The sequence below is a fragment of the Columba livia genome, chromosome Z (assembly GCF_036013475.1).
Source record: "Columba livia isolate bColLiv1 breed racing homer chromosome Z, bColLiv1.pat.W.v2, whole genome shotgun sequence".
NCBI lineage: Eukaryota > Metazoa > Chordata > Aves > Columbiformes > Columbidae > Columba > Columba livia.
In genome coordinates, this window is record NC_088642.1 from 43,728,094 (window position 1) to 43,745,588 (window position 17,495).

The 17,495-nt window shown below is 40.3% G+C and overlaps 1 protein-coding gene across 5 annotated transcripts in view; it reads left to right on the forward strand.

Annotated features, from left to right (window-relative positions):
• Positions 1 to 48: 48 nt before the first annotated feature.
• The window catches only part of HOOK3 (hook microtubule tethering protein 3), a 102,579-nt gene continuing 85,132 nt past the window's right edge, over positions 49 to 17,495 (forward strand). For all 5 annotated transcript variants that reach the window (XM_065045618.1, XM_065045620.1, XM_065045619.1 and 2 more), the window contains exons 1-2: positions 49 to 280; positions 13,933 to 14,018. In XM_065045618.1, the coding sequence (XP_064901690.1) occupies positions 224 to 280; positions 13,933 to 14,018 (143 nt within the window). In that variant the 5' untranslated portion in view covers positions 49 to 223. The remainder of the gene's footprint in view (positions 281 to 13,932; positions 14,019 to 17,495) is intronic.

The window sequence follows — 17,495 nt, forward strand, 5'->3', positions numbered from 1 at the left end:
GCCAACGTACCCCTCCTCCCGGCGCGCGCAACGCTCGCCACAGGCCGCGGTCCCGCCCCCCGCTAGCGTCGCCGCGTCTCATCCTCCCCCGCTTGGCTGACGCCACGGCGCAGGCGCGCGCGGGAGGTTCCTGTCAGGTCGCTCTGACGTGTCGACGCCACGGCCCGGGGCGCCGGTGATACCGACCCGGCCGCGGCCGTTAGCCCCTTCGGCCGCGCCCGCCATGTTCAACGTGGAGAGCCTGGAGCGGGCCGAGCTCGGGGAGAGCCTCCTCACCTGGGTGAGTGCCCTGGCCGCCAGGCCTCCGCCAGGAGCTGGGCCGCCTGGCAAGGGACACGGCACCGTGCGCCCCCGCCCCGCGCCGCGGCCCTGCTCCAGGGGGGGAGGGGGGGACCTCGCTCCGCCTCCCCAGCGCCAGCCCGGGCCGCGCCCTGGCGCTCGGGCTGCCTCCAGCTTGGCGGGGCTCGACAGAGCTCTTCCGGACCTGCCCCGCCTCGTCTAGCCGCAGCGGGGCAGGCTGTCTGGGGGCTGCTCGCGGCGGGGGGCCTTTGCCGCCTTAGCTCTGCCTCCGCGCCGAGGAAACAAAGGAACGGGCACGGCGCGGCGGGGAGGGCCGGAGGAGTGCGCCCAGGTGCGCTGCCAGCCCCGCGTCGTGCCTGCGGGCGGGTTGGGCAGCGTGGTGCCTGCAAGCCCTGATCCTTGCGCCGCGACCCACGCCCTTCCTGGCGCGGTTCCGGTGTGTCAGTGCCGTGTTTTTGTGACTTGTCGGCCGCGCTCGGCAGGCTCTCTGATCAGAAACTTTCTTCTGCTGTGTTTCTTTCTCTGTATTTTTAAGTGGTTCTCTAGCTTCTAGACACGAAATTCACCAGTGAAGTCGAAGACAATACAGTATCAACCTAAGAATTACCTTTCCCCATTTCAGTGCTTGAAGCGTGATCTCTAAATATCTTGAAGTTGTGCTGTCATTTAGAGAGCTGCCAAAATGTAGCAGACCTTGAACTTGGGTTTGCAGCTAATCTGTCATTTCAGCAGTGACTGGAACATAGCCATGAAACTATTTCTGTAGTTTATTGATTAGCTATTTGTAAATGCTGGATTTGGTTTTGAGGATATTATTATTATTATTGTTGTTGTTGTTGTTGTTATAATAATAATAATAATAATAATAATTATTATTATTATTATTATTCCTCTCTGTAAGGAAAGTTGCCAAAGAAATACCCACTGTATGAAACTCTGGGGTGCAAGTGAAGCTTGAAGAGAAACAGAGATTTTCTATTTCAGACATTTAGTCTGTGCAAGGCCAGAGCTGGCTAAAGCTCTGATGGTGATGAGTAAGTTACTGAGGAATGACAGGTTAGGCTTCTCTGTGAAAATCAAAAGCAGATGAACAAGGGAAATCCACTGACTGTTAGAGGTGATGGAGGAAGATCTATTGATACATGCTGCTAGTTGCCATGTTTTCATCTTAACTGGTTTACATATCCACCTCTTGTGCTCTCTGTCAGTAAGGCTGTATACCACTGGGAGAAGGATAAACTTGAAAGCTTGTCTAGCAAGTGGTCACAGTCCCAACGTGTTTCTAACTCCACAGATTTTCAAGTAACCAACAGAGTAGCTCTTTCATTTGCTTGTGAGACTACTGTACTTGAAACATGTAACCTGCTGAAGAAAGAAAGATAATGGATTTTATCCTGTATGGCAATGGCCTGTTAAGAGTGATTTGAACTGTTGATTTTACCCCTTATCCAGTCACAGGCTGGACTAAATTGTCACTGACTTGAGAATATTTCATTGATGTATAGCATCTGTGCAGAAGTCTGTGTCATGTCTGAAAAGATTTCAGAATGAAAAATATTCCAGTACTCAGTTGTTTAAGTATGCTGTTCAAATATGATTCTGAGGTGTTAATATTTCAATGGAGTTGTTTTTAAAATGCTAAAAGGTTAAGGTGTGTGCTAACTAGTGAGAGAAATTACAGAATGCCAAGTCAGAAGGCAGTGGCTACTTCCCTGTCCCCCGAAATAATTCTTTGTACAGCCAAATATAGTACAAACCAGTTGTTTATATATGTTCAAAAGGATTCTTTTATCAACTTCTGCACATGTTCAAATGCAGTGGCAGCTAGATTAGTCTTGATAGAAAATAAAATAGTCACCAGTTCTTGTTTGTGGAGATGAAGAGGACAAGTATATCTCTATGAAGTCTGTTCAGCATTAGTAAATATCTCCGCTGTTTTTCTTGCAATAAAAGAAAGAGTGGAAAGAACTAGTGATTTTGTTTTTCTGGTTGGTTGGTTTTTTATTGCTACATTTGAGGTTGGTAGTTGAGGCAATTGATCTGTTGAGTGACAAACTTTACCCTTGAAACTTTCTTAGGAAAGCTAAATTTTTGAAAAAAATTACCTTAGCACAAAAAACTGTCCTAGAAAAAAAGACATAAAAATGGCAAACTTAAAGAGAGAAATCACAGCAACAGAAAAGTCTTGTGGCATTCACAATCTGTAGGAATTATTACTCAGTCATATGGTCATATATGAGCAATACTTAGTATTTATAATCTTCGGTCCTGAAACTGTACCTATCTGGTGGAGTCTTGTCCTGTCTGTAGTAATGGTCTGTGAAGGTCCCTTTACGTTTCTTAGTCTTGCACCTTTTTGGATATTGAGCTATTCAAGAAAATAGCTGCATCTTTTTAGGTTAGAAGAAATATTAGTAAGTCCTTCTTAAACAGCATTAGAACTAATCAACAGGTTTCTTAGATGAATATGTGGAGTTATGGGTTATTTTTACAATTTCAATATTTTTATGTGCATGTGGCTTGGAAACAGTCAGTTTAAAAAAAAAAAAAAAAAAGAAGAAAGGTGGTTTCAGTTTATTCCAGGATGTATACATGAAATTTGCAAAAGAGGCAGTGGATGTTTTTTAATCCTCAGTGAAACTGGCTGTATAAACAAGATGCTTTTTTTGCCTGGCTTTGTGTCAAGTCCCATAATGATTCTTGGGAAATCGTTCATTTAGATGGGAGAATAGAGCTGTCTTAATTGCAGTTTATGCATAGCTGGGACATCCAGTCTCTTCCATTATGCCAGAGGAGCTGACTGTTCCTAGCAACTGGTTTAACCTCCCACATTGCTTGTTTCACATGCATATAGAAGTGCTTGAACTGGTTTCTCTGTGTTTTAAGCAGAGTAGATAAAACTTTCCATGAGTCCAATAACCTGTTCAGCCTAAACAGAATGTTTTTCCAGGTGGATGTAGGCGAGGTGAAACTGCTTCTCCCTCTGCCAGCTCACAATTTTAATGAATGAGAATATTCCTCAAGGCTTTTACCTTGCATGCCTGTGATTCCTGTTCTGGTATCTTTAAGCTGGAGCAAGCTGATTACCTGTTAATATGTTTTGTTTTATTCTTTAATATTTCCCGACGACCCTCATTTTTGGTGTTACAGTCTAGCTTGGGGTGTAATTATTAATTATTATTTTTTTCTTTAGTCTTTGTCAGCATCAAGAAATAGATTCCTGAATAATTTTTGTTCAGGATTTTAAACAGCTGTGGCGACTTTTGCTTCCTACCACTTTACCAGGTGACCATGATCTTATTTTGAGGCAGCCAGGGTAGTGGCAACTCCAGTGAAACTGAATGAAGGACTGAAGCTTATTGATATCTCTAAGTTTATATGCATACTTTAGAAGTGTTTGTAGCTTACTGTGATTGCAGAACTATTACTCTATAAAAAATCTTCCAGAATCCTCCTCTGAGATTATTCTCTAAGTTGTGGTATAGTTATCCAAAGTGCACTGCAGCTAAAGCAGTTTAGAAAAATGCGGCTGTGAGGTAAACTTGCAATATTAAAATTGTTTCAGCATATCTAATACAGATTCACAATATCTTTTCTATTTAAAACTTAAGACTAGTCCACATATGAACACACACTTTATTTTTTTTTCTTTGTGGGTAGTGTCAGGAGTGTATTTAGCTCAGATACATTGCCAAGTCATTTCTTAAAACATGGAGAGCTGTCAAATGTGTGTGTGGCAGTGGCAGTTACACTTCAATATGTCTGTATCTGAAATCAATGTAAAGGCTACTGGTTTTTGCTGTGTAATTTGAGAAATTTTCTTTTTTAACATAGACCTAAGATATGATACTGAAAAGATTGCTTAGCATTGTAAACAGGAGGATTCCTCAAAGAGTCACTGCTGTCTGGTTATAACTAGCAGATTGCTGTGAAGACACCATGAACTTTCTTTCCTTCATTATGATAAATATCTCATTTTGCCATGTGCTGCCTCCACAAAGCAGCATCTTGCTGAATTTCTTTCTCTTCCAACCCTCACGGCCAAAACCAGTTTTTCTGGTGGATGTGTTAAAACTTTTATTATGAGAAAGAATTTTGTAAACAATGTACAAGGTACCTGTTTCAGCACCCCCCATTTAAAAGCACTCCAGCCATTTATGTGGTATCAGTCCTTTGATCTTTCTTCTTCTTGATTGAAAAATCTTCTCAGTACAGTGTATCTCTGTCTTTTGTGTGATGGCCTCTCCCCAACGACAAAGATTTGCCTGTGTTAGTTTGAAATATAGAGGCCATGTAAACAAGTACTGAAGCAGAGATTTTGATTGCCCAAGAAGGCTCCTTGTAAATGCTTTGTAGCCAGCCTTTTCAAAGAGGATCAAATCTGTTGGAATTTACTAGGAAAGCTGTTTTTTCCTACTGTTGGATTACCTTCCTTTTAGACTATGCTCTTCTCAATCCTTGTGCATCTATGGTTTTAAGTACTCTTCTGGTTTCTTGTAGATGCAAAGATTGTAGGAGACCTGCTAAGCCTGTTTAAATTCTTTGTTCTTTCAAACCTTGATCATTGACCACAAAGTGGTAGGGTTTCATTTTCTTCTGATGATTTCATCACGTCAGCATCTCTTACCTCTTGAAGAAAACTTCATATTTCAGGTGTGGTTGATTGTGTTGGTGATGACAGCAGCTCAAGAAGATAGTTCTGTTTGAATATGTTGCTGTTCAGACTGTGGGGAAAAAAACACTGAGCTTGCCAGTAGTCATGGAGTGTGAGTTGAGGTATCTGGCAGATCACAGCTCTTGTACCTGCTGTAACAGACTGGAAGGTTGAGCAACTTTTTGTTTTGATGACCTCTCTCTAAGATAATGAAGAATTTGTTGCCCCATTGTTTTAGGGTTTGTTGTCTAAGAGAGTGATATTATCATTCACTATATTTGAAGGAGCTAGGGTGTCTAGCACCATTTTTATGTTTTAGAGATTTTATTTTTACTTGCTACTGAGATGTAAAGAAGAGGCAGAAGAACTTATTTTAAAGATTGTGTTGTACAAAAAGTGATGTAATACTCATAATATATGAATATGATAATAAAATATAAGGTATTGTTTGTTTGTATTCCCCTTCCCCCTCCTTGTGAGTCAACAATAGGAAGGAAGGAGGAAAGCAGAATTTGGAGGTGCAGACATCATTTTTCATGTGTGTATTTTGACACAGTGTTAGATTTTTGTTCTTTGGGGTCTGGTAGCTGGTTTTGCCTTGTTTCAATTTAATCCTTTCTGAAGAGCCGCTGTATAGTGCTGGCACATTTATGACAATTGCTAGTTCTCTGAAAGAAAACAGAAGACCCTAGACAGTGAACACGACCAACAACTTAAAAACAAGACCAAAACAACCACAAACAAACCAAACCAACCAAAAAAACACCAAAAAGACCATCCCACATTTAGATGTGATTCAGTATGTGCTCAGTTTCAACTCTCAGTTCTGCCCCTTCATTCTTTGAGGGGGCTTGCGAGATGTTGTTTGGAGAAGAAACAGATTTTACTGCTGAGAACTGTGAACCTAAAACAGTATAAAGGAAACAACCTTTTTGTTTGCTTGTTAACCTCGAGGTGGGAGGTGAAGAGAAAGACCTGTTTCTGTCTTATTTCTGCAGAAGTCAGATTGTGAATTTGGCACAATTATCTTGGTCTTTCTTATTGTGAGACCAGACTGAGGCTCTTGAACTTGGAGGTAAAATTCTGACTTCCTCTTCATTCTGGACCATCAGAAGTCTTTCCTGCAATGTGTTTGACTTCTGTAGAGCAATTGTAGACTTCCAGGTTTTGGAACAGGGGAGGGAGAAGAGGGATGCAAGACTCAGTTTGACTTGCTGCTATCTGCTTTCTTGGCTGAGCTGAGGCCTCTTGAGTACTGTGATAGTTTAGAAGGACTTAACTAAATTCACTTCGCCTGCAGCTTCAGTGCCTAAGTCCGGGGTTGCTTCATAGATTTTATTTGCAAGTCCTAGTCCTTAATTTAAAAAAACCCACTGAGGTTATTGGCCACACAGCAACTAACACTAACGCAGGTTAAGGCATGAATGTGTGGCAGGAAGGGAGAGGAATAGGGTGGTAGTGTCCTTCTTGTGGCTTTTGTTGCCAACAGCCTGGCAGGTCGTGCCACACAGGAAAGGGTAAGGGATTAATTCCTTCCCTAGTCTACTGACAGTGGTTTTGTGTTTTACCTGCAAAAAGCTGTTGAGATGCTTGAAGTACTGGTAGTTGGTTGGCAAGAGGTCAGGACAAATATGGTGGATGAGGCAAAACTTCATAGCCCAATTAATTCCACTTTTGAAGCGTTGGTTTTGCAATGTGAGGTCGGGCATCATTGTGGGGAAAAATTGGGCCCTTTCTGCTGACTGATGGAGGCTGCAGGTGTTGCAGTTTTTGGTGCATCTCTTTGATTTGCTGAACATGCTTCTCAGTGTAATGGTTTCTCTGGGATTCAGAAAGCTGTAGTGGATCAGAACTGGCAACAGACCACCAAACAGTTACTGTGACCTTTTTCTGGTGCAAGTTTGGCTTTGGAAAGTGCTTTGGAGGTTCTTCTCATTCCAACCACTGAGCTGATGGTTGCCAGTTGTCATATGAAATCCACTTTTTGTTGCACATCACAATCCATTCAAGAAATGGTTTGTTGTTGCACAGAAGAAAAGAAGAATAAATAGAACATGATTGATTAAGTGGGGACTTGTAGAGAATTATTGGTTTATGGAGCTGTTTTAGACCTTCCAATTAGATATCATGTTTTCATTTTATCCTTATCACAAATATTGTGTAGTATTCTTTTTCATTACCTGACTCGTGTGTCTTTCCACTGAAAACAGGAACACATTCATTTTCTCCCCAGGAGTTGGTACACTAGTTTGGCTTCTTATGGATGTTTTTGAAGTAGTTAAATCAAACACCATTCAGACTTGATACTCTGTTCATTATGTATTAATATTGTATCACTTGAACACTTCAGTTAGCAGCAATTTAATGGCAGTGCCAAGATAGTGCGATAGTAACTCGTTTATGCTGTCGTGGCTCTCTTATCTCACAGTCCTTTACTATGTATGCTCCGGTCAAGGTATCTCTTCTATCTGCACTGTGTTTTGGTGAGTAAAGTATTTAATCTTCGAAATCTTAAACTATGAATGGAGTATTTTGATTGAGCTCTGTCATGGCTTTGACCTGTTTGGGGTCAAACATAGTATATATAAAATGAGAAGGAAATTAATGAAAATTGTGTTCAACTTGTCCCTGAAAGAGTCCTCACCTTGCCAGTAATGTAAAGACCTTGCCTTTCATTTGGCCGAGTGTGTAACCTCATGGCTGGATTACAAAGGAACTCCTGAGATTTTAATAAGGAGAGTCTGGCAACCTAAAATTCAGCTAGCAATATAACCACAATAGTCACTTGCTCACTCCATCCCCCTTCTACCCCCGAAGAGGTAAGAGAATTGAAAGCAAAGGGAGAAACTTGTGGATTGAGATAAACACAGTTTAATAAAATAACAAATTAACACTAAGATACTACTACTACTACTAATATATAAAAATGGAAATAGAATATAAAATAAAAATAAACTCAATGCATTTCCTCGTGAACTTCATCCACACCAAGCAGCCAGTCTCAGGAAGCAGCACCCTGGTCCCAAACAGCCAATCCCAGAGAGAGAAGAGATGAGAAAAAGCAGAAAGGCTCAGAGATCTCTGCAAATGGCATAATGACGAAAGGCCAAAGTAAATAAACTTCTGAACAGAAATCTCCCAAACAGGTCTCTTTCCTCACTCTGAGCTGCTCAAAGACTAGTAGGAAGATCCCAACTCTCCTTAAATACAATACATGATGCTAATGTCATGGAATATTCTTATTCATCAGTCTGGATGTCAGTCAAGCTCTGCCCCATCCATGTCGCCCTTCCTTGATGCCTCACACCTGTGGGCAGAATGCTCAGAATGTCCTTGGCACTCAGACTAGAGCAATTATAAACATTAACTCTGTCCAGGGCTGTTATCTTCTTGGTCTCAAACTAAATTCAAATAACCACCATCCTAGCTATGAAAAAGAAAGGTTTATAACTGCTTGAAGAAAATTAACTCACTTTCAGTCAAACCAGCACACTCTGGAAATTCAAATCCTGGAAAAAAACTGTTGCTTGTTGGGGAGCCTGAATCTTTGTTTCATGCGGTCTGCTGCTGTCTTGGAAAGCATAAACAGATAGCTTATGGTATAACTATCCAAGCAGAAGATAGCAGTGCTAACAACTGGGAAGAGAAAAATGGGTGAAGTTGTCCAGAAGCACAGAATCTGATTACAGGATATCCAGTTAGCTTTATGACAGGTCTGGCTTAATACAAGAATTTGGCATCTGAGGAAGAACAACTTTCTGTACCTCATAATTAGCTTACGATGTTGAAAAAAAAGTAAATGGTCTGATTTCCTCCTGGTATTGAAGCTGAGGGCAATTTGTTTTCGTGGGATTCTTGCAGGTCTCATGGGTAATATTGCATGAATGTACAAGGACAGAAGTATCAAACCGTCCTTAATCTTCCCTGCCAATTTGCTCTTTCAAGTGTTCTTGCTAATGGCTTGAGTAGTGATTCACATGTGGTTCCTTTCTTATTCTTACTGTTTTTAGCTTTTTCTCCCTGCCAGCTACATGATATGTTTCTTCTGTGGTGATATAGTGTTGTTTTAGGTTCTACATGGCAGCTAGTTGTAAGCTTGCACAGTCATTTCCAAAAATGTAGGGAAATATGAGTGAATAATTCTAAAGGATCATTTGTAGATTGGGGACTGCTTTGCTCTGATAACGAACTAGTTGGAAACTAGGCATTACCTTTTGTTGTGTTTGTGCATAAGGTAACCAGTCACAGAGTATTTTATCTGCTAAGAACCTATAATAAAGATTTCAGGTATTATTACAAAAGAACACATAAAATATTATGCAACTGCATCAGCAATAAAAGCCAAACTACGTATATAATCATCGTGCAAAGAGCAGGTCTTTCATTAACTCTTAGTGTTGAGAAGGGAAAGGTGCTGGAGAGCTTTTTTTATCTTTGAAGGGGAAGGGGGTTGTTTATTTAAAAAGAATTTTCGTTTTTCTCCAGCTTCATGGGATGCTAGATTTCCCATCACAGATTTTGTCCTGGTCTTCAGCTACTGTCTTTGAGAACCGAGTGTTTGTTCAGTTCTCTGACCCTCATATCAAGAGTATTTTAAAGGAAATATATTTGTCTCCTATCCCTAGTTGCTAACAAATCCTCACTATTCGTATATGTAATCTGAAATAGTAACTGAGATTTTCTAAAGTTCTGAATTCCTGAAGCGATTATTCAGTCCCCAGTGATAGGCCCCTTCACATTGAAACAGTACCTGCTACTCCTTATTTTAAGGTTTTTGTAAAAATTGACAGCTCTTGTTCATGGCTCTGTGAATCTGAGGCCTGGATTAATATTTAATAACATGAAATAAAATAACCCTTTTCTCTCATTATGTGATGGTTGATGAAGGTATGAAGGTCTGCTAGGGCTAGGAATTGACCCAAGTGATTAGTGTTTTTTTTCCCATTTTTTTTCCCATATGCTTGTCTGATAAAATCATAGAATGGTTTGTGTTGGAGTCGACCTTTGAAAGTCATCTAGTCCAAGCCCCATGCAGTGAGTAGGTACATCTTCACCTTGATGAGGTTGCTCAGAGCACCATCCAGCCTGGTCTTGCATGTTTCCAGGAATGGGGCATCTACCACCTCTCTGGGCAACCTGAACCAGTGTTTTATCACCCTCATTGTAAATAATTTCTTCCTTATGTCTAGCCTGAATCTCCTTTCTTTTAGCTTATAACCATTACCCCTTGTCCTGTCGCAACAGGCCCTGCTAAAAAGTCTGTCCCCATCTTTTTTATAGGCCCCTTTTAAGTACTGAAGGGCTGCAACAGGGTCTTCCCAGAGCCTTCTTTTCTCCAGGCTGAACAACCCCAATTCTCTCAGCCTGTCCTCATAAGAGAGGTGGTCCATTTCTCGAATGTTTTTGTGGCTCTCCTCTAGACCTGTTCCAACAGGTCCATGTCTTTCCTCTACTGAGGGCTCCAGAGCTGGTTGCAGGACTCCAGGTGGGGTCAGGTGGAGTAGAGGGGCAGAATCCCCTCCCTTGACCTGCTGTCCACACTTCTTTTGATGCAGCTCAAGATACGCTTGACCTTCTGGACTGCGAGCGCACATTCCCAGCTCATGTCCTGTCTTTCACCTACCAGCACCTCGAAGTCCTTCTCTGCAGGGCTGCTCTCAATCACTTAATTCCCCAGCTTGCATTGATACCAAGGTTACCCCGACCCAGGTGCAGGACCTTGCACTGGGCCTTTTTGAACCTCGTGAGGTTCACATAGGCCTGCTTCTTGAGTTTGTCTAAGTCCCTCTGAGTGACGGGTTGCCATCCAGGCATGATATTAAGGCTCTATATAGTGGTACAAGAACTGGGAAAAAAGGGATCATAACAGTGAACAGATATTAATTTACAGCTTTGGGGAACTAACGATGGGGACAATATTGCAAATACTCAAGAGGCAGGAGCAGTTCCAGCAGGGTGAGAGACAAGTCTTCCAGGAGGAAACACATCACAGTGGATAGGAAGGACAGTGTTTTAACAGCTGTTATTGAATAGCTCCTTACAGGCACACACACAAAAAGTATTTGCTTCTTTGTCATCACAGCTGAAATCTGCTTCTACATTGTCATGTTCTTATGATTCTTCTCCCTCTGGAAAATGAGCTTTACTGTTTGTTAGAGGGGTTCAGCATTTTGTAGAACTATCTGAGAATCACATAGTTTAACTTTGACATGCATTTGTAAAGCTGGTTTATGTAGGGTTTTTTTAAAGAAAATTTGTTACTTTCATATCTCTGAAGGATATGAAAAGGATATAGTTCCTTTGTTTCAAGAGCTGAATATATGTTTTGTAGCATAAGTTTGACACCTTAATTGAAATATTATGCTGTGTATTTCTTTCCTAGGCAAGCAAAGAAATTTTTTACAAAATTTAAATGCATGTGAAGAAATTAGTCATATAACTAATTTTTGTCTTTCTTTCTGTTCTGTGTCATCTAACCATGAAAAGCATTATTGTCATCGGTGGTAATCTTGCACATGTGACTTTAGAGAAAAAAAGAGTTCAGACTTGGTTACCTGAGCTTTAATGACAGTTTAGACCTTTTCTTGTGTATTAAGTATCGGGTAAGTATGACAATAAAATTAGTTTCAAAATGACAGAGAGTATGCATCTTGTTTTTCAGTGTCCTGAAAACAGGCTTAGCAACCTTCCTTCCTCCATCGGGGTAGTGGTATCTCCTGTGTACAATTTTATTTAGTCAAGGAAGTGTTTTATATAAAACTAATCATATCTGATTAGTTTGCAGTCTGTTTGAGGACCTCCTTAATGTTGGTATTGCTTATTTGCAAAATTAGAAACAAGTTTTCATTGTCTGTACTTGAGAATTTTATCCTTGTATCATCTGGAACTTCTTCAAGCGTAAGCGTCCATGGTGTCATTGCATCGTTTTTGCTAGAAAGTATTATTTCTCCTGTAAAGTGTTACTGACTTTGTAGATTCAAACTCAGAACTGTCTCTGTTCTTCAACAGTTTTTCTGCAATTCAGAAACTGTAGGTAAATTCAGTTTTCTGGCAGAATAGCAATTTTATGTGATACCCTGTTTTGTGCTGTTTTTCATGCGTGTGGGTTTTTTACTCATCCACCCATTTTTATTTTCACCTAATGTCTTGACAATCTGTGATGGTTTCTTGATTCTCTGGAGAAGTGAGAATCTGTGTTTTCTGCATAGCTCAGACCAAAATATAGGAAAATGTACTGATCTGAAATGTGGAAGTCCCTTCTGTCTGTTTTGTATACCACACAGTAATTTTTTCTTGTGTTCTTAGAACATGGACATCGTTCATGACCTTTTGTCGGACACTGCTGAACTTCCTCAGCAAACATGTTCTGAGAGCTCATTTTTTTGACTTTTCATGGACATCATTGCTGTTTTTACTCCTAATGGAGTGCTACTTTTTTTTCTTCCAGAGAAAATGAAAGAAAAGAGCATTTACCTTGGTGCTTGTTCTCCAAATTAATGTTAAATGGTGTTGCCAAAGTGCTTCCATAGGTATTATGGGAATCTGGATATTTTGCTCTTGATTATTTGTGAACCTTGTCAAAAAAAAAGACCTGCAGAGTTTCCCATGTTACATAAATTGTCTTGTATTGTAAAATACATATCTAGAAGGCATTTGTTGATAAATGGCTTGAATCAGCGTTAGTGTTTCAAACACCACTAAAGCATGAACGGTTACACATTATATTCAGAAAAAAATGGTTGGTAGCCTGTAGCTGCGAGCTCTCTTGTAGTCTTTATTATCCCTGGTGTGTATGAGTGGTGCTTCCTACAAATAAGCCTGGGCTTCTCCTAGGAGAAGGACAATAGCAGCAGGACTTAGGCAGGTACTCTGCAAATAACATGTCATCAAAACTATGTTCACGAAACTCACTACATCCTTTAAAAATAATATTCATTTAAAATAAAAATTTCAAATAGCAGACCAGTTGAAAAGACTGTGCTGAAGTGGAAAGATTTTTTTCATGCTGAGGAAGGGAGAAGAGAGCTTTGCCTTGTATATTTGTACATTTGCTGATATGGTAGGGGGTTCAGATAGCTTGTGTACTATGTGCGTGAAAATGGAGTTGGTGAATAGAAGCCATACAGAAAGTACATGTATTGATGAGTGTTTTTTGTTGAGATGATTCTTGATCCTGTGTAATCTAGAATATTACACAGCATCCTCAGAAAATTAACCTTAGGTTGGTCTCAGGTGTGTTCCGTGTGCAGTCGGCAGACGTGAATTTGATATAAACTACCTCATTTTTAGTCATAAGTAATTCTGTCATCAAACACCTAGATCCTATGGGCCTTGCCATTGCTTTTCAGAACAGCAGCATTTTCAAATCTTAGCTTCCATCTGAAGACCAGATGCTTACCATTATAAGGACCTGTTTGTCACTGTGTTCATAGAACACTCTGAGTATTCAGAACACTAGTAGTGCATAGACCCATTAGGGCCTAGCAACATAGTGCTCTCCTCTTCCACATGATACTATGGAATAGTTAAGTTTGGAGTATGGATTTCATCTGCTTGTGGGGACCCTACGAGAGTTTTGTGTGCTCAGTGTTACTTCCAAAAGCTGAGTCTCTTACATACATCCGTTGTGAGAGTGCACTTGAATATATGCTCCAGAAGTACTTGAATGGGACAACAGAAGACCCAGTGAATTTCCAAATTAGAAAATGCTGTAGAAAATTTGGCTTTTGGAGAATGTACTGTTGTTATTTGTAGTAATGTTTTTACAAATTTTTGAAGACAAAGATGCTAATCCCTGTAAGTAGTTCATTTCCTTGATTGCTATTAAACCTAAAGTTTCTTAATTCCTGCACATGTACACTAACCTTGTGGGGTTTACTGTGTTCGATTTGCTATTTGGCACCATTTTTTTTTTTTTTACTTTTGAAAATCCCTTTATATTGAAGTAAAAGAAGGTGACCTTTTGTTTTCTCCCACAGATACAGACGTTTAATGTTGAGGCACCATGCCAGACTGTGGAAGATTTAACAAATGGTGTTGTGATGGCCCAGGTTCTTCAAAAAATGTAAGAAATTGTTTATTTAATGAATTAAATATACACAGTTTTATTATCTTTACATTTTCCTGTATTTGTGTGTATTTTAGTTCAAACTTGTCTGGTATTCTCTAAGGATGTGGTTTTTCCTATGCTTGGACAGTACTTTAATCTAGAACATGACTACTATGTTTTTTTCTCTATAGTTTTCGGGTAACTATTTTAAATGGAAAAATGGTTTTGTTTTAGGTATTTATTAAAGTATGAGCATACTGGAAAGTAAGTTGGATTAAAACTAAGTTTACAGTTTCAGATGTTTTTAAAAAGTTGGAACCAGTACAAGGTAAGGTATTGGCCCTTGATCATTGCTTGAACCTGTGGTCAAGTATATCAGTAATGCTAGAATTAGTTTCATGCAATAACACTTCTGTGATAAACTGAATGGAACTGTCAATTTAGTTGTTTGCAAAGATACTACTTTCTTGAAAGTAAGTAAAGGAATAATAGCGGTTACACTAGATAATGTTTTTGTTCTTTTGAACTTCAAGGACAAATAGGGTAAGATGCATTAGTTCAACATCTCAGTGTAATCTAGAATGTTTCTGGGGACTACAGATATGCATCTGAAATGTAGCTATATGCAGAATTACCTGTTTTAACAGAAACATGACTTACTTTCACTCATCAGCACTTCAGCAGCAATTTACCAGTCAGACATGCAAATTGAATGTGCCAGTTCCTACAGACCTGTGTGTTTTTTTTGTTTTGTTTTGTTTGTTTGTTTGTTTGTTTTATTTGTTTGGTTTGGTTTGTGGTTTTGTTTGTTTGTTTTGTTTTTGTTTATTTTTGTTATTTTTTTTTAAGTATGCTTTATTCCTTTTAATGTGAAGAGGATACTGTCTGGAGTGTAAATGGAGAATGAAATGTTTTTTTATGTAATTTGTTGAAAATGTAGACTGGACAGGTACAATATATATATGAACAGCTTTCTGTTAGAGCTTCTCTGGTTTGTATCAAAGAATTGTAGAGTAGTAGTCATTGGAAGGCACTTCTGGAGTGTTTAATCCAACTCACCTTCTCAAACACACATTTTGCTGGAGCAAGTTGCACAAGGATTGTGTCCAGTAAGATGTTGAGTATATAGAAGGATTGAGACTCTGCAGCCTCTTTGGACTACATTTTCCAATATTCAATTGCCATCACAGTTTAAGAAAAAAAAAAAAAAGAAAAGAAAGAAAACCAAAACCACCCCCCGTCAAAAATAAAACAAACCACAAACAACCCACAGGGCCATTTTAAATTTTTGTTCGAATGGAAGTACTTGTCTTTCAGTTTGTGCCCACTGTCTCTTTTCTGTTCACTGAACACCACTGAGAAGATTATATCAGGGTATGAATAAGAAGAAGCCATCAGGTATTTATACATGGGATTGATAAGGTCCCACAGAGCCTTCTCGAGGCCGAATAGACACAGCTTGCTTAGTCTCACCTCGTGTGACAGATACTGCAGTCTGTTAATCATATTTAATGCCCTTTGCTGAGCTTCCTTGTATGTTTCAGGTCTCTGTCATACTGGGGAGGCCAGGACATAGCACTTCAGATGTGGTGTCACCGGTGGTCTTCCCAGTGCAGCCCAGTATGTTCTTTGCTACAAGGACATATTGCTGGAATGTGTTCAGCTTGGTTTCTACCAAGCTTTGTCTGTGCAAAACTGGTTTCCAACCAGTTGGCTGTCAGCATACACCGGTGCATGAAGTTTGCACTTACCTTTGCTGAAATGTGTAAAGTTCTCATCAGCCCTTTTCTTCAGCCTTTCCAGGTACTTCCAAATGACAGTACATCTATAAGGTGTATTAAACACCCCTCCCAGTTTTGTATTATCTGAAAAGTTACATTCTCTTCCATCATCTAGGTCACTGTTAAAGATGTTTAATAGTATTGACCCCTTGGATATGCTGCTAGTATATTGGCCTCCACTGCTGCTCATAACTCTTTGAGCCTGGCAGTTCATCCATTTTTCAACCCGTGTCACTTACTAAGGCCGTGCTTCATCAGTTTGTCTATGATGATGTTATCCTGATCAGTAGGTCTGTAGTGGGCATCTGTAACAGAGTCACCTACGTTGGTCTGCCTGGTCATCCTGATCCATAATCTCTCAGCTGGCTCATCATCCATTCCAAGGCAGAGCTATTGCAATCCCACTGCGCTCTCACATAAAGGGCATCTTCCCACCACTGCCTTCCCCGCTTGTTCTTCCTAAAAAGCCTATATTCATTCATAGCAGCAACCTTGTCATATGAGCCACCCAACCACATCTACATGATCCCAGTGAGACTGTGGCCTTATAACTACACACAGAGCTCTTTTACCTCCTGTTTGTTCTCCATTCTGCATGTATTAGTGGATGCACACTTCACATGTGCATCCAGTCATTCTTATTTACAAGAATGGGTCTGAGAGCTTTACCTGTACTGTTTTTCTGTAGGCCTTTCCTTATTTATGTGCATATGCTTGGGGTGACCCCACTTCAGTCCTGCTGTGTTGAGTGTGAGGTATCTCTTCTTCACATCATCCCACACCCTTAGCTTGCCAACAGACTCCACTACTTTGTCACTTGATGTTTGGTTATATTTTCTCTCCTCTGTTGTTCCTCGTTTAAAACTGCTCTTACCAGGCTGACTAGCTTGTTGGTAAAGATGCTTCTGCGCACCATAGTCACGTAGATCCCATCTCTTCCAAGTGGTCCTTGATCCTCAAAGAGGGTTCTGTGGTCTTAGAAACCAAAACCTTGCTGCCAACACCACTTCATAGCGGGTTGTTGATTTGCAGGATCTGTCTGGTCCTCAGGTTCTTCCCCCTAACTAGTGCAATTGGGTAGAACACCCCTTGGGCCTTGATCATAGCTTCCAGAGCCACTTAGTACTTTCTAGATCTCCATATCTGTATAGCTGGTGCCTGTGTGTAAGGGCAGAAGGAGTAGTAGTTTGAGGGCTGGACAAGCTCTGCCAGTCTTTGAACAGTGTCGTGAATTCAAACCCCTATCAAGCAGAAACCCTTCTTAGATGATGAGTCAATTAGAAGATGGGGGTCCTCCATCCTTTGCTAAGTCTTGCCACTTCTTGTGCTGCTGCGTGGCTCAGGCTTGCTGGACACAAATAATATGTTTGACAGAGTTTAAATGCCTTTTAAATGCTACAAGGTTCACTGAATCTGTTCTGCAGTTGCAAATCCTTGGGTGGAGCAGGAGCCTTCCTCCCAGTGAAAGAGCTGCCAGTTCACAGGGTGAAAGAGGAAATCTCAATGTTATCAAATATTTCAAGGGAACACCTTTTAGCATGCAGGAAGTTAAGATGTGGAGAGTAGAATTGTAAAAGCTTGAAGTAGAAAACAGTCTTTCCTACCTGAAACTTCAAAGAAGATGTAAATTCTACAGTTCCTTTCTGCAGTTAGTTTCTTCTGTGAAGAAGATGAGGCATCACTTATGAGAATTATTCAGTCTTTATACATT